We start from the raw sequence: 14,208 nt of genomic DNA on the forward strand, positions 1-14,208 counted from the left end.
ATTCTTCTTCAAGGTACAAAGAACTCTTTCAGAAAAGCTTTGTGTGTGTGTGTGTGAAGGAGAGCAATGAAATGGGGTGGTGGTAACTACAGGGGTTGGGGCACATGGGATCATGAGAGCCTTTTCTTTCTTTTTGGAAACAGTTTTGCTCTGTCATCCAGGCTGAAGAGCAGTGGCATGATCATGGCTTACTGCAGCCTCAAACTCCTGGGCTCAAGTGATCCTCCCATCTCAGCTTTCCAAGTAGCTAGGACTACAGGCAGGTACCACCACACCTGGCTGACTTTTATAATTTTTTTTGTAGAGACAAGGTCTTGCTATGTTGTACACGCTAGTCTTGAACTGCTGGCCTGAAGCAATCCTCCTGCCTCAGCCTCCCAACATGCTGGGATTACAGGTGTAAGTTACTGCACCAGGTCGGGAGGCTTTTTTAAAATGGTAAAACAGCATTGCATTTGTATGATGATGTAAATGATCAGGTAGAGAACAAGCAATTGATGATGCCAGAGAGGGAGGCTAATTTCAAGAGTGATGTTCATTAATATTAAGAAGGAAATAAAAGATGAGAATCCATACACAAGTGAAGTTGGCCTTCACTATTCTCCACATAACTGAGCAATTCTTTGAATGTACAACAACCATTTCCTTCTCTTCTCTTCACACTGTCTTTTTTGTTTTTGTTTTTGTTTTTTTGAGACGGAGTCTTGCTCTTGTTGTCCAGGCTGGAGTACAATGGCATGATCTCGGCTCACCGCAACTTCCGTCTCCTGGGTTCAAGCGATTCTCCTGCCTCAACCTCCTGAGTAGCTGAGATTACAGGCGCCCACCACCATGCCCAGCTAATTTTTGTATTTTTAGTAGAGACGGGGTTTCACCGTGTTGGCCAGGCTGGCCTTGCACTCCTGACCTCGTAATCCACCTGCCTTGGCCTCCCAAAGTGTTGGGATTTCAGCTGTGAGCCATTGCACCCGGCCTCACACTCTGGCTTCTTAACACATTTAAAATGAAATCCAGGCTGGGTGCAGTGGCTCATGCCTGTAATCCCAGCACTTTGGGAGGCCGAGGCAGGCGGATCACCTGTAGTTGGGAGTTGGAGACCAGCCTGACCAACATGGAGAAACCCCGTCTATACTAAAAATACAAAATTAGCCGGGCGTGGTGGCACATGCCTATAATCCCATCTACTCAGGAGGCTGAGGCAGGAGAATCACTGGAACCTGGGAGGCGGAGGCTGCGGTGAGCCGAGATAGTGCCATTGCACTCCAGCTAGGGCAACAAGAACAAAACTCTTTTTCTCAAAATAAATAAATAAAAATAAAATGAAATCCAAAATCCTGACTATGGCCTGATAATGGGTCTGACCTCTGGCTACTCCTGACTTCACTACCTACCACTTTTTTTCTCATCAGGAAATAATAAGAGTGAAGGCAGAGAATATGGCAGCTTGCTGGTTAAGGGAGTTCTGTCTGATTGATGCTATTTTCTTAAAGTAGAAAGTAGGTCATGAGCTAATGCAAGGTGTAGGGGCATTAGAAGTTTGAGGAAAGAGGGATACGTGTGAAACAGTCATTTTGGATCCTGAGAAAACAAATATTCCAGGAATGCAAAGGATTGCTGGGCAACATTGAGGATACATTTGAAGTTTGTGGTCTTAACTTTAAAGTGAAATCACTTTTAATTTCTGTGTTTCCTTCAGCAATGTTTCCTGCTTTAAGTGGAGTACAGAATATGTGGACAGCTAGGTTCAGCAAGGGTGGGCCTTGCCATGTCAACGCAACTGAGAAGCTTGGACTTCATATTGAGGGCCCTAGAGAGCTACTGAAGGTTTGAGTAAAGAAGATTTGGGTGTTAGAAAGATTATTCTAGCTCAGTATGGTGTGTGTGTGTGTATGAGAGAAAGGCTTATTATAGGTAGAACAGTAGTTTAATACAATAGGAGCCTTTATCAAACACCTGCATAAATTTGTTATAGCTTAGATGACAGTTCAGGAACATAGAGAGGTCTATTTCCAGCATTTTCTGAGTACCTACTATATACCAGATTCTGTAAAGACAAAATAAACAAGGGTTTGCCTATCCAAAGCTCTTGTAGAAGATTTGTAATTATTATTAGGTATTTGGGGGACAAAGAAGAGGGAAGGAACAATTAACACTGGGTGAAAATCCAGGAAGACTCCCAGAGGAGGTGACATTTCAGATGAGCTTTGAAGGACTAGGCCCTTAGGGAGGGAAGATAATTCTGAAAAGGAAGAATGAGCCCAGTCAAGAGATGCGAAATGTATGATTAAAACATTTTATGTTTATGATTTGCTACGGCCAGGCACGGTGGCTCACACCTGTAATCCCAGCACTTTGGGAGGCTGAAGCAGACGGATCCCTTGAGGCTAGGAGTTTGACCATCCTGGCCAATGTGTTGAAACCCCATTTCTACTAAAAATACAAAAAATTAGCCAGGTGTGGTGGTGCATGCCTGTAGTCCCAGCTACTTGGGAGGCTGAGGCATGAGAATCGCTGGAAGCAGGGAGGTGGAGGTTGCAGTGAGCTGAGATGCGCCACTGCACTCCAGCCAGAGCAACAAAGCAAGAGACTGTCAAACAAACAAACAAACAAATAAATAAATAAATTGCTGCATGATGAGAAATGGTGGAAGAAGATGAGGTTCTTCTTCCGTTAACCAGCAACTAAATAGAACTAAGGAGTTTTTCCTCTAGAATTCACGACAAGGGTAAGGCATCTGGGCCCTTAACAGCAGCAAGAAGGGTTTGAAAGAAAAGAAGATGGTTTTAAAATGGTGATTTTAATTTAAAGAAAAATAACTACATGGTGCTTCTCTGGGCATCTTTGCTATAATTTGCTCACTTAGGAACAATGTGAAGTTAAAATGCCTTATCTAGCCTGTTTTGGAATGCCGTTAGAAAATATTAATTATAATCACTCTGAGCTGTCTATACAAGATGCTTTTAATGGCAAGGCTCTTCAAATCAATCCTTATTACTTGCTTTTAGTACATTATTTCAAGTTAAATGATCCTTCTGTGTCCTAAGTCATGCTTTTGAAATAAGGTGTATTTTCGATATATTTCTAAGAATGAGGAGTTTATGACCCTGGTTCATGGGTCATTGGGTAGACTAAATGAGATAAAGGCATATAAAATGATTAATACAGAACTGGCAGTGGTTGCCTGTTTGTTTAGAGGGAGTGTGGCTTCTGCTGGCCGTTAGGAGCCCGCAATGCTCTCACCTGAGAGTGCTTCAATCTGGCATTATCCAAAGAAGTGGGAAAGACATTCATTCCTTCCTTCCTTCATTCAGTTATTATGTATTTATTCAGCAAATATTCATAGCCTGCTAGTGCACAGTGCTGAATAAGAACATGAGTAAGAGCAGGGAAGCATGAGAGAGCATGGCTCACCTTAGTAGCTGCAGGTGGCTGGGTGCAGCTGGAGTTAAAAGACACTCTTGAGTTTTTCTTAAAAAAAACAATAAATACCAAACTCAGAGTCTGATAAGGAAGAGGTGCTCTCAGGGGAAGTTAGGTGTGTTCCTAAGAATTTGTCATTTCTTTTCAGGATTAGTCAGGATGAACTAGGCATTTCTTTTCAAAAGCCTAATAACTTCCTTTAGGGAATTGCCAAACTGACTAATCCATGACCTTAAGGCAGTGGGTCCCAAACTTTGCTGCCAACTCGAATCACCTTTGGAGTTTTTTTTTTTTTTTTTTTTTTTTAAACGCAGAGGCCCAGGTCACACTCCACACCAATGACATCAGAATGTCTAGGGGTGGGAGCCAGGCACCAGGATTCTAAAGACCCTCACGTGATGACAACAGCTAGCAAAGTTCTGTAGCTACTGCCTTAGGGCATAGTCTAATTTCTTCAGTAAAAACACACTTATTCCAAATTTGGTTCCAGAATTGCCTTAAATTGTTTTTGCTCTGTTCTTAGGTTGGGGGCGGCTATGAGCAGGCAGAGGATGTGGTGTCACCCAATTAGGAGCTCTCAGCTTACTAGGCCAATTAGCATAGGTTGCCAGAGCTGCACGAGGAGTGGATTTCTGCTTTGTCATTCTGACTCTGGCAGTTAGCCCGCCCGCTCGGCGCAGGGCGTGGCTTCTCGTAGCCATTAGGAAACAGCAACCCTTTCACCTCAGTTTTCTTCACTCCGGCATTTGCAGCAGAGCGAAAGGTGGTCGAGTCCTGAAGGAGGGCCTGATGTCTTCATCATTCTCAAATTCTTGTAAGCTCTGCGTCGGGTGAAACCAGACAAAGCCGCGAGCCCAGGGATGGGAGCACGCGGGGGACGGCCTGCCGGCGGGGACGACAGCATTGCGCCTGGGTGCAGCAGTGTGCGTCTCGGGGAAGGGAAGATATTTTAAGGCGTGTCTGAGCAGACGGGGAGGCTTTTCCAAACCCAGGCAGCTTCGTGGCCTGTGCGGTTTCGACCCGGTCACACAAAGCGTCAGCATGTGGTAGGTGAGACCGGCGCCTGTAGGCTGGCGGTTTCCTTCCTCTTGGTCTTTGTAGAGACAGTTTGCAGAACAGCGGAGAAAATGGGTATTGTATCGTTTCTTACAGAGTCCGAGTCTTGAAATGTAGATGACAATGTGTTGAGTGGACTGACAGGTCCTTGAGAACATTAAGAAAGTATAACTATGTAAGAATGCTTCTCTAGGAATTTTCACACCATTTAATCCTCAGAAATCCTGAGACGTTGGCAAAACACATGGGGTCTCCATGTTTTTACAAGTGGGGAAAGCAAGGCTCAGAAAGATCAAGTGGCGTGCCCAGCTGGACACAGACTATTAAATGGGGCGGCGACGACGACCCCAGGGCTTCCTCACTCTCTCAGGCAGTACAGGATAGTGATTAAACGCGTCGACCACATTGCCTGGGTTTGAATCCTGCCGCTGCTTTTGAGTAGCTCCTTGAGCTTGGACAAGTTTCTTAGCTTTTCTGTACCTGTTTCCCTGTCTGTAAGTTGGGCCTGGTAATACTTACTTGTAGAGTGGTTGTGAAGTTGAAATGTAAATATATGTGAAGCAGTATAGACATGTTAGCTACTATTATTACAATTAAGCAGCTGTACTTTGTTTTTTGTTTTTTGTTGTTTTGTTTGTTTGTTTTTGAGACGGAGTCTCATTCTGTCGCCCAGGCTGGAGTGCAGTGGCACGATCTGGGCTCACTGCAACCTTCGCCCCCCGGGTTCAAGCGATTCTCCTGCCTCAGCCTCCTGAGTAGCTGGGATTACAGGCACCTGCCACCGCGCCCGGCTAATTTTTGTATTTTTAGTAGAGACAGGGTTTCACCATCTTGGCCAGGCTGGTCTTGAACTCCTGACCTCATGATCCACCCGCCTCGGCCTCCCAAATAAGTAGCTATACTTTTGAATGTTGGTGTGATTTACGTCTAATGAATAGGCCTCATGTCAGTGTAACTGTGGAATCTGTATGTTCCACTGAGTTCACCCCTTTGTGAAATTTTACCATTAGTGCCTAGTTTCATCTGTAGCGTTGTGTATTGCTTCAGGATTCTTTTTAAGAATGCACCAGGTAGGCAGTGTTCTTAATTTTGCTCCACGGTTTCAAATATCAAGGAAACGTTGGAAGTTGGATTTTGGCATTCAGTATAGATGCAGAGTTGAAAGCAAGATCAAACTGGGAGGTGTTTTGTGAAAGATGAGATAAACGTGTATTAAGCTTCTTTTTTGAAGCTTTTCTGAATTCGGGATTTACCGAGAAAGTAGGACGTTTAATTTTAGCGGACTAGTGCAATGATTTAACCCTGACTAGAACTCTGACGTTTACAGCTAGCCTTGAGGCCATGTTTTCAGCCAGTGTGCGGATTTGCCGGGGTCAGACTCCATACTTGATTGTGAGTTCTAGCCTTTGTCAGAAATGCAGCAAGTCATGCTAACTTGAAAGGGAGTCAACAGAGGGCACGCGGTGCCTGCGGGGCCGGGACGGAAGCCCCGCCCCCGGCGCAGTTCCCGCCTGTTGGCGGGAGAGAAGCACCTTACACGCTCCGCTCTGCTTTTGTGCCACACAGAGGACGGTCGGGCCCTGGAAGGAACGCTCTCGGAATTGGCCGCGGAAACCGATCTGCCCGTTGTGTTTGTGAAACAGAGAAAGATAGGCGGCTATGGTCCAACCTTGAAGGTAGGAGAGAGTAACGTATCTTTTTAAACGGGGGATGAGCTCGTTGAGCTCAGCGTGGTCACAACCTGCCTTTTAAAGCCAGCGTGGATGTGACCCTCCAAACGGGACGCAGCGCTGGGAAATGACGAAAAAACGCTCGTGGGCTAGCGCATGTGTTAATCGAAGTTGATGAGACGTTGGACAAATTTCACATCTCGGGAAACTTGAAATTTCTAACGCTTTTCATCTTTTAAAATAGCTTTTTAAAAATGTCCTTTTTCTCCTATTTCCCCTTCCTCTTTCCCTCCCAGTTGTAAATAAAATTTCTTAGCAGCAATGTAATCTGCTAAATGTTAGTTGTTTAGGGAAGTCCTGAGAAAAGGGGATCAGGAAATGCTTATCTTTGTCATCAAGGTGGCCCTGTAATCTTCCTCTTAATTCTCTCAGGGGTAGGGGACCCGGAAACCCCAGGGTCTGGAGGAGAGCAACCAGGAAGCTCTTGGGGTGACTTCGTTTTCCTTCAGGTGTGTCTTTTTAGCCCAGAGTTAATAGTTGGGTGAAGGGAAAGGAAGAAGTCTTCCCTTTGGCTGGTAGCAAACGCAGTAGAAATCCTTCCTTAGACTGCTACTGAGGAGTTATAGCCACTGAGGGATTTATAGCCTACAGTGTTAGAAAAATACTTGGAGGCTGGGTGTATGTATGTTTTATTTATGTATTTAAAAAAAAAAAAAACAGTCTTGCTCTGTCACCCAGGCTGGAGTGCAGTGGCGTGATCTTGTATCACTGCAACCTCCACCTCCTGGGTTCAAGCAATTCTCTTGCCTCAGCCTCCCGAGTAGCTGAGATTACAGGTGCCCGCCACTACGCCCAGCTAATTTTTTGTGTTTTTAGTAGAGATGGGGTTTCACCATGCTGGCCAGGCTGGTCTCAAACTCCTGACCTCAGATGATCCACGGCTGAGTGCATGTTTAAGGGAACAGGACACCTGGGTGATGTTCTATCTCACCTGTGGTAGATTACCAGGTTAGAAAACTTCCCGTAGTCCCATCACCACGATCCATGTGATTTTTGTCCTTATCCATTTATATCTCTGTAATTTTTAAGAAATGAAAACATTGCCTTCTTAGAAGTAAACCTAATGCCTGCGTTAAATGTAAAAATATATTTAGATGTGTTGCAGCCTTAGGAAAAATACTAATAATTTGAATTTTTATTTATTACCTTTTCTTTTAAAAGTATTTTATTTATTTTTGACAAATGGTTATAGGGAATGGATCTAGACTTCAAACAGCAAATTAATGGAAAATTAATGGAAATACAGAGGCTTTTAGCTTTAGTTAAAATATATTGTGTTACTCAGACCTTTAGTTTGCTGGTAAAAAGAGACAACGGTCTATTACATTAATATTCCTTCCTGGCCGGGCGCGGTGGCTCACACTTGTAATCCCAGCACCTTGGGAGGCCGAGGCAGGCGGATTGCTTTGAGCTCAGGAGTTGCAGATCAGCCTGGGCAACATGGTGAAACCCCATCTCTACTAGAAATAAAAAAATTAGCCAGGGCTTGGTGGCACATGCCTCTGGTCCCAGCTACTCTGGGACTGAGGCTGAGGCTGGGGAATCAACTTGAACCTGGAGGTGGAGGTTGCAATGAGCTGAGATTGCGCCACTGCACCCTGGCCTAGGTGACAGTGAGACCCTGTCTCAAAAAAAAAAAAAAAGAAATACATATATATATGTATATTTCTTCCTGTCTGATTATTCTATTATTTTCACCTGTGCCATAAGTTTACATTTACAAAGTTATATAGTAAGTTGATCTTTATGTAATTCTACTGATACTCCTGGTTTTAATGGCAGTGGGAGTAAAAAGAGTCACTTTATAAGCTTTGGAACTCAATTGATTTGGTCTGATGTTCTGATGTTTTTTCTTTTTTTTTTTAATTGAAAACTTTTTTTTCTTTAGAGATGGAGGTCTCATTATGTTGTCCAGGCTGGTCTTGAACTCCTGGGCTCAAGCGATCATCCGGCCTCGGCCTCCTAAAGTGCTGGGACTGCAGGTCACGACATTTAGTGAGGTATAGTGCCATGAATGAAAAGCATACCACCAAGAACACTTAAAAGAAATCATTTAGCATATTTCTTAAGTAAACTTATTCTACTTTGTGTCTTTTTTTTTTTTTTTTCAAAGTCTCGCTCTTTTGCTCAGGCTGGAGTGCAGTGGCATGATCTTGGCTCACCACAACCTCTACCTCCCAAGTTCAAGCGATTTTCCTGCCTCAGCCTCCCGAGTAGCTGGGATTACAGGCACACGCCACCACACCCTGCTAATTTTTGTATTTTTAGTAGAGATGGGGTTTCACCATGTTGGTCAGGCTGGTCTCGAACTCCTGACCTTGTGGTCCAAAGTGCTGGGATTACGGGATTACAGGTGTGACCCACCGCACCCAGCCTTTTTTTTTTTTTTTTTTTGAGAAGGAGTCTCACTCTGTTGCCCAGGCTGGAGTTCAGTGGCGCAATCTTGGCTCACTGCAACCTCTGCCCCTCGGGTTCAAGTGATTCTCCTGCCTCAGCCTCCCGAGTAGCTGGGATTACAGGCGCCTGCCACGGTGCCTAGCTAATTTTTGTATTTTTAGTAGAGACAAGGTTTCACCATGTTGGCCAGGCTGGTCTTGAACTTTTGACGCCGTGATCCACCCACTTCGGCCTTCCAAAGTGCTGGGATTATGGGCGTGAGCCACCGGGCCCAGCCCTATTTTTGTTTTTTAATGAGTGCTAAAAAATGAAAGGAGAAACAGCAAGGTAAGGACTATTGGTTTGAAAGATCTGTGAACTTTTCAGCCAATTATTGCCCACATTTGGGGCTAAATGGTAGGTTTTGAAACCCTTAAGGGAGCTTTGGGTTTCAGTGGAGAAAGGTTTATTTAGTGGAGAATTGAGTGCTTATAGTCCTAAAGTCCACACCTTTAAAAAGAAGGTTAAGATTTCATACTTTAATTGCAACATAAATAATGGAGGGAGCTCTTCAAAATGTCCACTTTTCCTTTCTCCTTTTGTTTCTTCCTCATCCCCTTTTCCCTGAATAAACAACAGCAGCAAAACCTACCCTGCTTTCACAGTGAGTGTACTATAGAAGACAAGGGAGAAAGAATCCTGCTGGAAGAAGTTGGTGAGCCTAGTTGACTCCCTTGATAAAGGATGAAAGCTTTGCAGAAGAGTGTTCCAAAAAAGTGTAGTCTCCAGACCACCTGCTCAGAATCCCCTGGAGTACTCGTTAAGCATGCATGCCCAGGCTTTACCCGAGTTCTTTTGAAGTAGACTCGGGAAAGAGCTAGGAATCTACCCCCACTTTTTTTTTTTTTTTTTTTTTTGAGATGGAGTTTTGCTCTTGTTCCCTGGGCTGGAGTGCAGTGGCATGATCTCAGCTCACTGCAACCTCCACCTCCTGGGTTCAAGTGGTGTGGTTCTCCTGCCTCAGCCTCTCAAGTAGCTGGGATTACAGGCATGCACCACCATGCCTGGCTAATTTTGTATTTTTTTAGTAGAGATGTGGTTTTGCCATGTTGGTCGGGCTGGTCTCAATCTCCTGACCACAGTTGACCCACCCACCTCGGCATCCCAAAGTGCTGGGATTACAGTGTGAGCCACCATGCCCGGCTTGCCTTTTTGTTTTTGTTTTGTTTTAAATAAGCTCCCTCCAATAATTTTTAGGATAAATGTCAAGTTTGAGATGCTTTAATATTATTGTACATAGGGTAGTTTGATCAAGATCATTTGATGAGATAATTAGAATTGCGGAAAACAAAGGACTAGTCTTTAATACCCAAAACATATTTGTTAGAAAACAGCAAATAGGAACCCAATGGGGGAGGAACACTTTTTGTTGAACACTTTAACAATGAATAGAAAAATAGGGAACCAAGCTGTTTGCGGCCAGGGCTTTTGTATGTCCATGTATAAAGTTGGAACTAGGGACCTCCAAGGTGGTTAAGAACTATGAATAGAGTTCCTACTGCTCAAAGACATGGCTTTCATAAACATCTTGGTTTTTAAAGCAAAGTTCCAGTATTCTTATAGGGAACCTCTTTTGTATGTAAATCAGCATCTCCCTCAGGATTCCAGGGTTTTGAAATCACTTGTAGAGAGGCCTATTGGTGGTACTGAGAGGAGAAGCAGAGTGAGTGAAAAAGTATTTACTGGAATAATACCAAGTGTCAGACATAGTTAAGACTTTAGTAGTTTGAGGTAATCCTGGGAGATAAGACTAAAACTGGCAACTCGGGGCTTAAATAATTTCTTCAGGGCAATATTAGGAGAGATGACAGGCACAAAGCAATGCGGGATTAATATCCAGGTGAATTTTGCAGACAGTTGCGGTGGCCCCATGTTCCAGTCTTGGGGGGTAGATGCTGAGACAAAGGCGGGTCTCCTTTTATGTTTTGAGACAAGGTCTGGCTCTATTGCCCAGTGCAGTGGCTCGATATTGGCTCATTGCAACCTTCGCCTCCTGGACTTAACCCATCCTCCCACCTCAGCCTCCCGAATAGCTGGGACTACAGGCGCACACCACCTCACCCAGCTTATTTTTGTATTTTTTGTATATTGGGGGTTTCACCATGTTGTCCAGTGTAGGGACCAGCCCCACAGGGTCGGTGGGTCTCTCCCTGTGTGCGGCGATGAGAGAGTGTAGAAATAAAGACACAAGACAAAGAGATAAGAGAAAAGGCAGCTGGGCCCGGGGGACCACTACCACCAATGCGCGGAGACCGGTAGTGGCCCCGAATGTCGGGCTGCGCTGTTATTTATTGTATACAAGGCAGAAGGGGCAGGGTAAAGAATGTGAGTCACCTCCAATGATAGGTAAGGTCATGTGGGTCACGTGTCCACTGGACAGGGGGCCCTTCCCTGCCTGGCAGCCAAGGCAGAGAGGGAGAGGAGACAAAGAGAAAGACAGCTTATGCCATTATTTCTACATATCAGGGACGATTAGTATTTTCACTAATTTACTACTGCTATCTGTAAGGCAGAGCCAGGTGTACAGGGTGGAACATGAAGGTGGACTAGGAGTGTGACCACTGAAGCACAGCATCACAGGGAGACGGTTAGGCCTCCGGATAACTGCGGGCGAGCCTGACCGATGTCAGGCCCTCCACAAGAGGTGGATGAGCAGAGTCTTCTCTAAACTCCCCCGGGGAAAGGGAGACCCCCCCCCCCCCCCTTTCCCAGTCTGCTAAGTAGCGGGTGTTGTTTCTTGACACCTTTTGCTACTGCTGGACCACGATCCGCTTGGTGACGGGCGTCTTCCCAGATGCTGGCATCACCGCTAGACCAAGGAGCCCTCTGGTGGCCCTGTTCGGGCATAACAGAAGGCTCGCACTCTTGTCTTCTGGTCACTTCTCACTATGTCCCCTCAGCTCCTATCTCTGTATGGCCTGGTTTTTCCTAGGCTATGATTATTGAGTGAGGATTATCATAATATTGGAATAAGAAGTAATTGCTACCAACTAATGATTAATGATACTCATATATAATCATATCTAAGATATATATCTGGTATAACAATTCTTGTTTTATATTTTATTATACTAGAACAGCTCGTGTCCTCTGTCTCTTGCCTCGGTGCCTGGGTGGCTTGCCACCCACAGTCCAGGCTGGTCTCAAAACTCGTGAGCTTAAGCCATCTGCCTACCTTGGCCTCCCAAAGTGCTGAGATTACAGGTGTGAGCCCCTGCACCCAGCCAGGTCTCCTTTCAAGTCTAACTTCTAAAGTTACCAGAAACCAGAATCTTAAGTGAATAGACATCAGGACATGAGTGGTAATTGAATAACTCTCCAACCATCCCCTTTCTTAACTATTCTTAACTGCAGAGGCTACCAGAACTTGACAGAAAACACAATTTATTTTGTTTCTTTCCTCTGAAATAATCCCTTCTTTTTGGAGGCATTAGTAATGTATCTGCTTTTGGCTTGATTAAAGTTGAGGCCTGAGGAGGACTGGAGGATTGCTTTAAAGATGAGGAAAGTGACAGATTCTCTGGCGTACATTAAAAGGAAGTAAGGGGTGAGGACTACCAAGATTTATTAGAGTCTTAGACTGTTAGAACTGCAAATAAACGTAGAAATTTACTGGTTGTAGAGTCGTGTTGAGCTCCTCCTACTTCTACCAGGTGTAAACACAAATCTCTTTTTTTGCTGTGTATCTGTTCTTTAATAGTAGCATCAAAATTCTGGTGGTATAGGCTTCAGATTTCCGGTCACTTCTCCTGTTTACTCACCAGCGCCTGACTATTCTAGGCATCACCTTCTTGTCCCTATTTACTTTTGCCTGGACCATTTCATCAGTCTTTAACTGGCCTCCCACTTCTGATCTCCCTTCTCTTCCAGCTCCTATTGCCAGTCATCTTCCTGATTGCTACTCGCTGGCCCCAGATCTGCATCCAGAATGAAGTGGGAGCTCCTTAGCTTGGTATTCAATGCCCTCCAGGGTCTAGCCCCAACCTGCTTTTCTGGTTATCTCCTGCTCTGCTCCCTCACTTACTGGAGGCTCCCGGGACTATCATTGCAGCTAAAGTATTTCTCCCTACAGTTTTCCTCCTTGCTTCTATTCTTTATTTCAACACCTGTCTTCTCTTCCTACCCCAACCCACTTTTCCAACTGCCTACCTGTTCAGAATACAAGACCAAAGTTTTCCATTCCTTTCCTCCTCTGTTCCCACGACAATCCCATAAATCTTTATGTTTGGAAAAGGAGGAATCCTGCCAATGATAATTTTTTGGCTTACATATCGAGGTCAGAGAGCTAGTCTTATTCTTTATGCCTGTGATCCCAGGCATATGTTAGAGCCCAGCAGATACCTAAGCAAATATGCCTGTTAATGATTATAACATTTATTTGTTGAATACCTATTATGTGTTAGACTCTAAATGTTGTTAATACTTACTGATTAAATCCCCACAACAGTCCTGTGAAGGAGGTGGTAGTATCCAGGTTTACAGAAGAGAAAATAAAAGCCTTGAGAATTTAAGGAGCATGCCCAGATTACAAGCTAGTTAAGTGGCAGAGTTAGGACTGGAACCCGGGCCTGCTTGCCTGCAAAGCTCACACTCATGTACTCATACTTCTGGCACTTGGCCTTATGTTATTGCTATTGAGATACATGCTTGTGTCCTTGATGAGATGCTGTGGTGTGCTCATGATTCGAGGTCAGGCCCATGCAAATCTTGGTATTCCTAGCATAGTGCTGGCATATATATGGTAGGTGTTCATTCATTACATGCTTGCTGAATGGAACTTCATTCTTCTGTGCCTACTTGTACTTTTCTTTAAGAGAATAATGAGGCTGGGCTTCTAAAAAAAAAAAAGATACATTTTAATATCTTCCATATATTGAAAAAAATTTCTTTAGAGGCAAGGTCTCGCTCTCACCCAGGCTGGAGTGCGGTGGCACTATCATGGCTCACTGCAGCCTCAACCCCCCTGGGCTCAAGCAGTCCTCTTGCCTCAGCCGCCTGAGTATCTGGGAATACAGGCATGTACCACCACACCTGGCCAATTTTTAAATTTTTTGTAAGATAAGGTCTTTACAAAAGGCTTTTTGTTGGCTTAGGCTTATTTTTTAATACCTAGTGTGCATTCAGTAAATATGTATTGAGTGAATAGATGGTGGTAGGGCCAGAAGAGACTCACTTAAAGGATTTAGCTCTAAGGTATCTGGTTTTATTGAAGATGGGCTATCAGGAACCAAGCTCTAGGTTGTTCAGAAGAGATTCTAGGCAGCATATTGGAAAGCAGTTCAGAATTAAAAGCTGTATGACAGCAACATTGTCTGCCTTCAGCATTCTATGCAGGTGTGTCCAGGTCAGTTGGGAACAAAGTCACTTCACATCTATTTAGCTAGTATTTATTGAGCACCTGTGTTGACATCGGGCTAGGCACTATCTTTGTAATCTCTAACGCAAGTCTGTAGAGCAGTGTACTTATTTAAAAATTCATGTGTCAGGCTGGGCGTGGTGGCTCATGCCTGTAATCCCAGCACTTTGAGAGGCCGAGGCAGGTGGATCACTTGAGGTCAGGAGTTTG

The 14,208-nt window shown here is 44.4% G+C and overlaps 1 protein-coding gene across 10 annotated transcripts in view; it reads left to right on the forward strand.

Annotated features, from left to right (window-relative positions):
* The window catches only part of TXNRD1 (thioredoxin reductase 1), a 152,911-nt gene that overhangs the window by 66,258 nt on the left and 72,445 nt on the right, over nt 1–14,208 (forward strand). For 3 of the 10 annotated variants that reach the window (XM_019038709.3, XM_063694267.1, XM_055357862.2), the window contains one exon: nt 6,043–6,152. The exons of 2 other annotated variants lie outside the window; for them this stretch is intronic. In XM_019038709.3, the coding sequence (XP_018894254.3) occupies nt 6,043–6,152 (110 nt within the window). Of the gene's footprint in view, nt 1–4,114; nt 4,235–4,387; nt 4,467–6,042; nt 6,153–6,583; nt 6,656–8,094; nt 8,207–14,208 lie in introns of those variants that run through there. 5 more of the 10 variants (XM_055357861.2, XM_019038705.4, XM_063694266.1 and 2 more) reach the window with 5 other exon arrangements.

This window comes from Gorilla gorilla, chromosome 10, assembly GCF_029281585.2.
Source record: "Gorilla gorilla gorilla isolate KB3781 chromosome 10, NHGRI_mGorGor1-v2.1_pri, whole genome shotgun sequence".
Classification (NCBI taxonomy): Eukaryota; Metazoa; Chordata; class Mammalia; order Primates; family Hominidae; genus Gorilla; species Gorilla gorilla.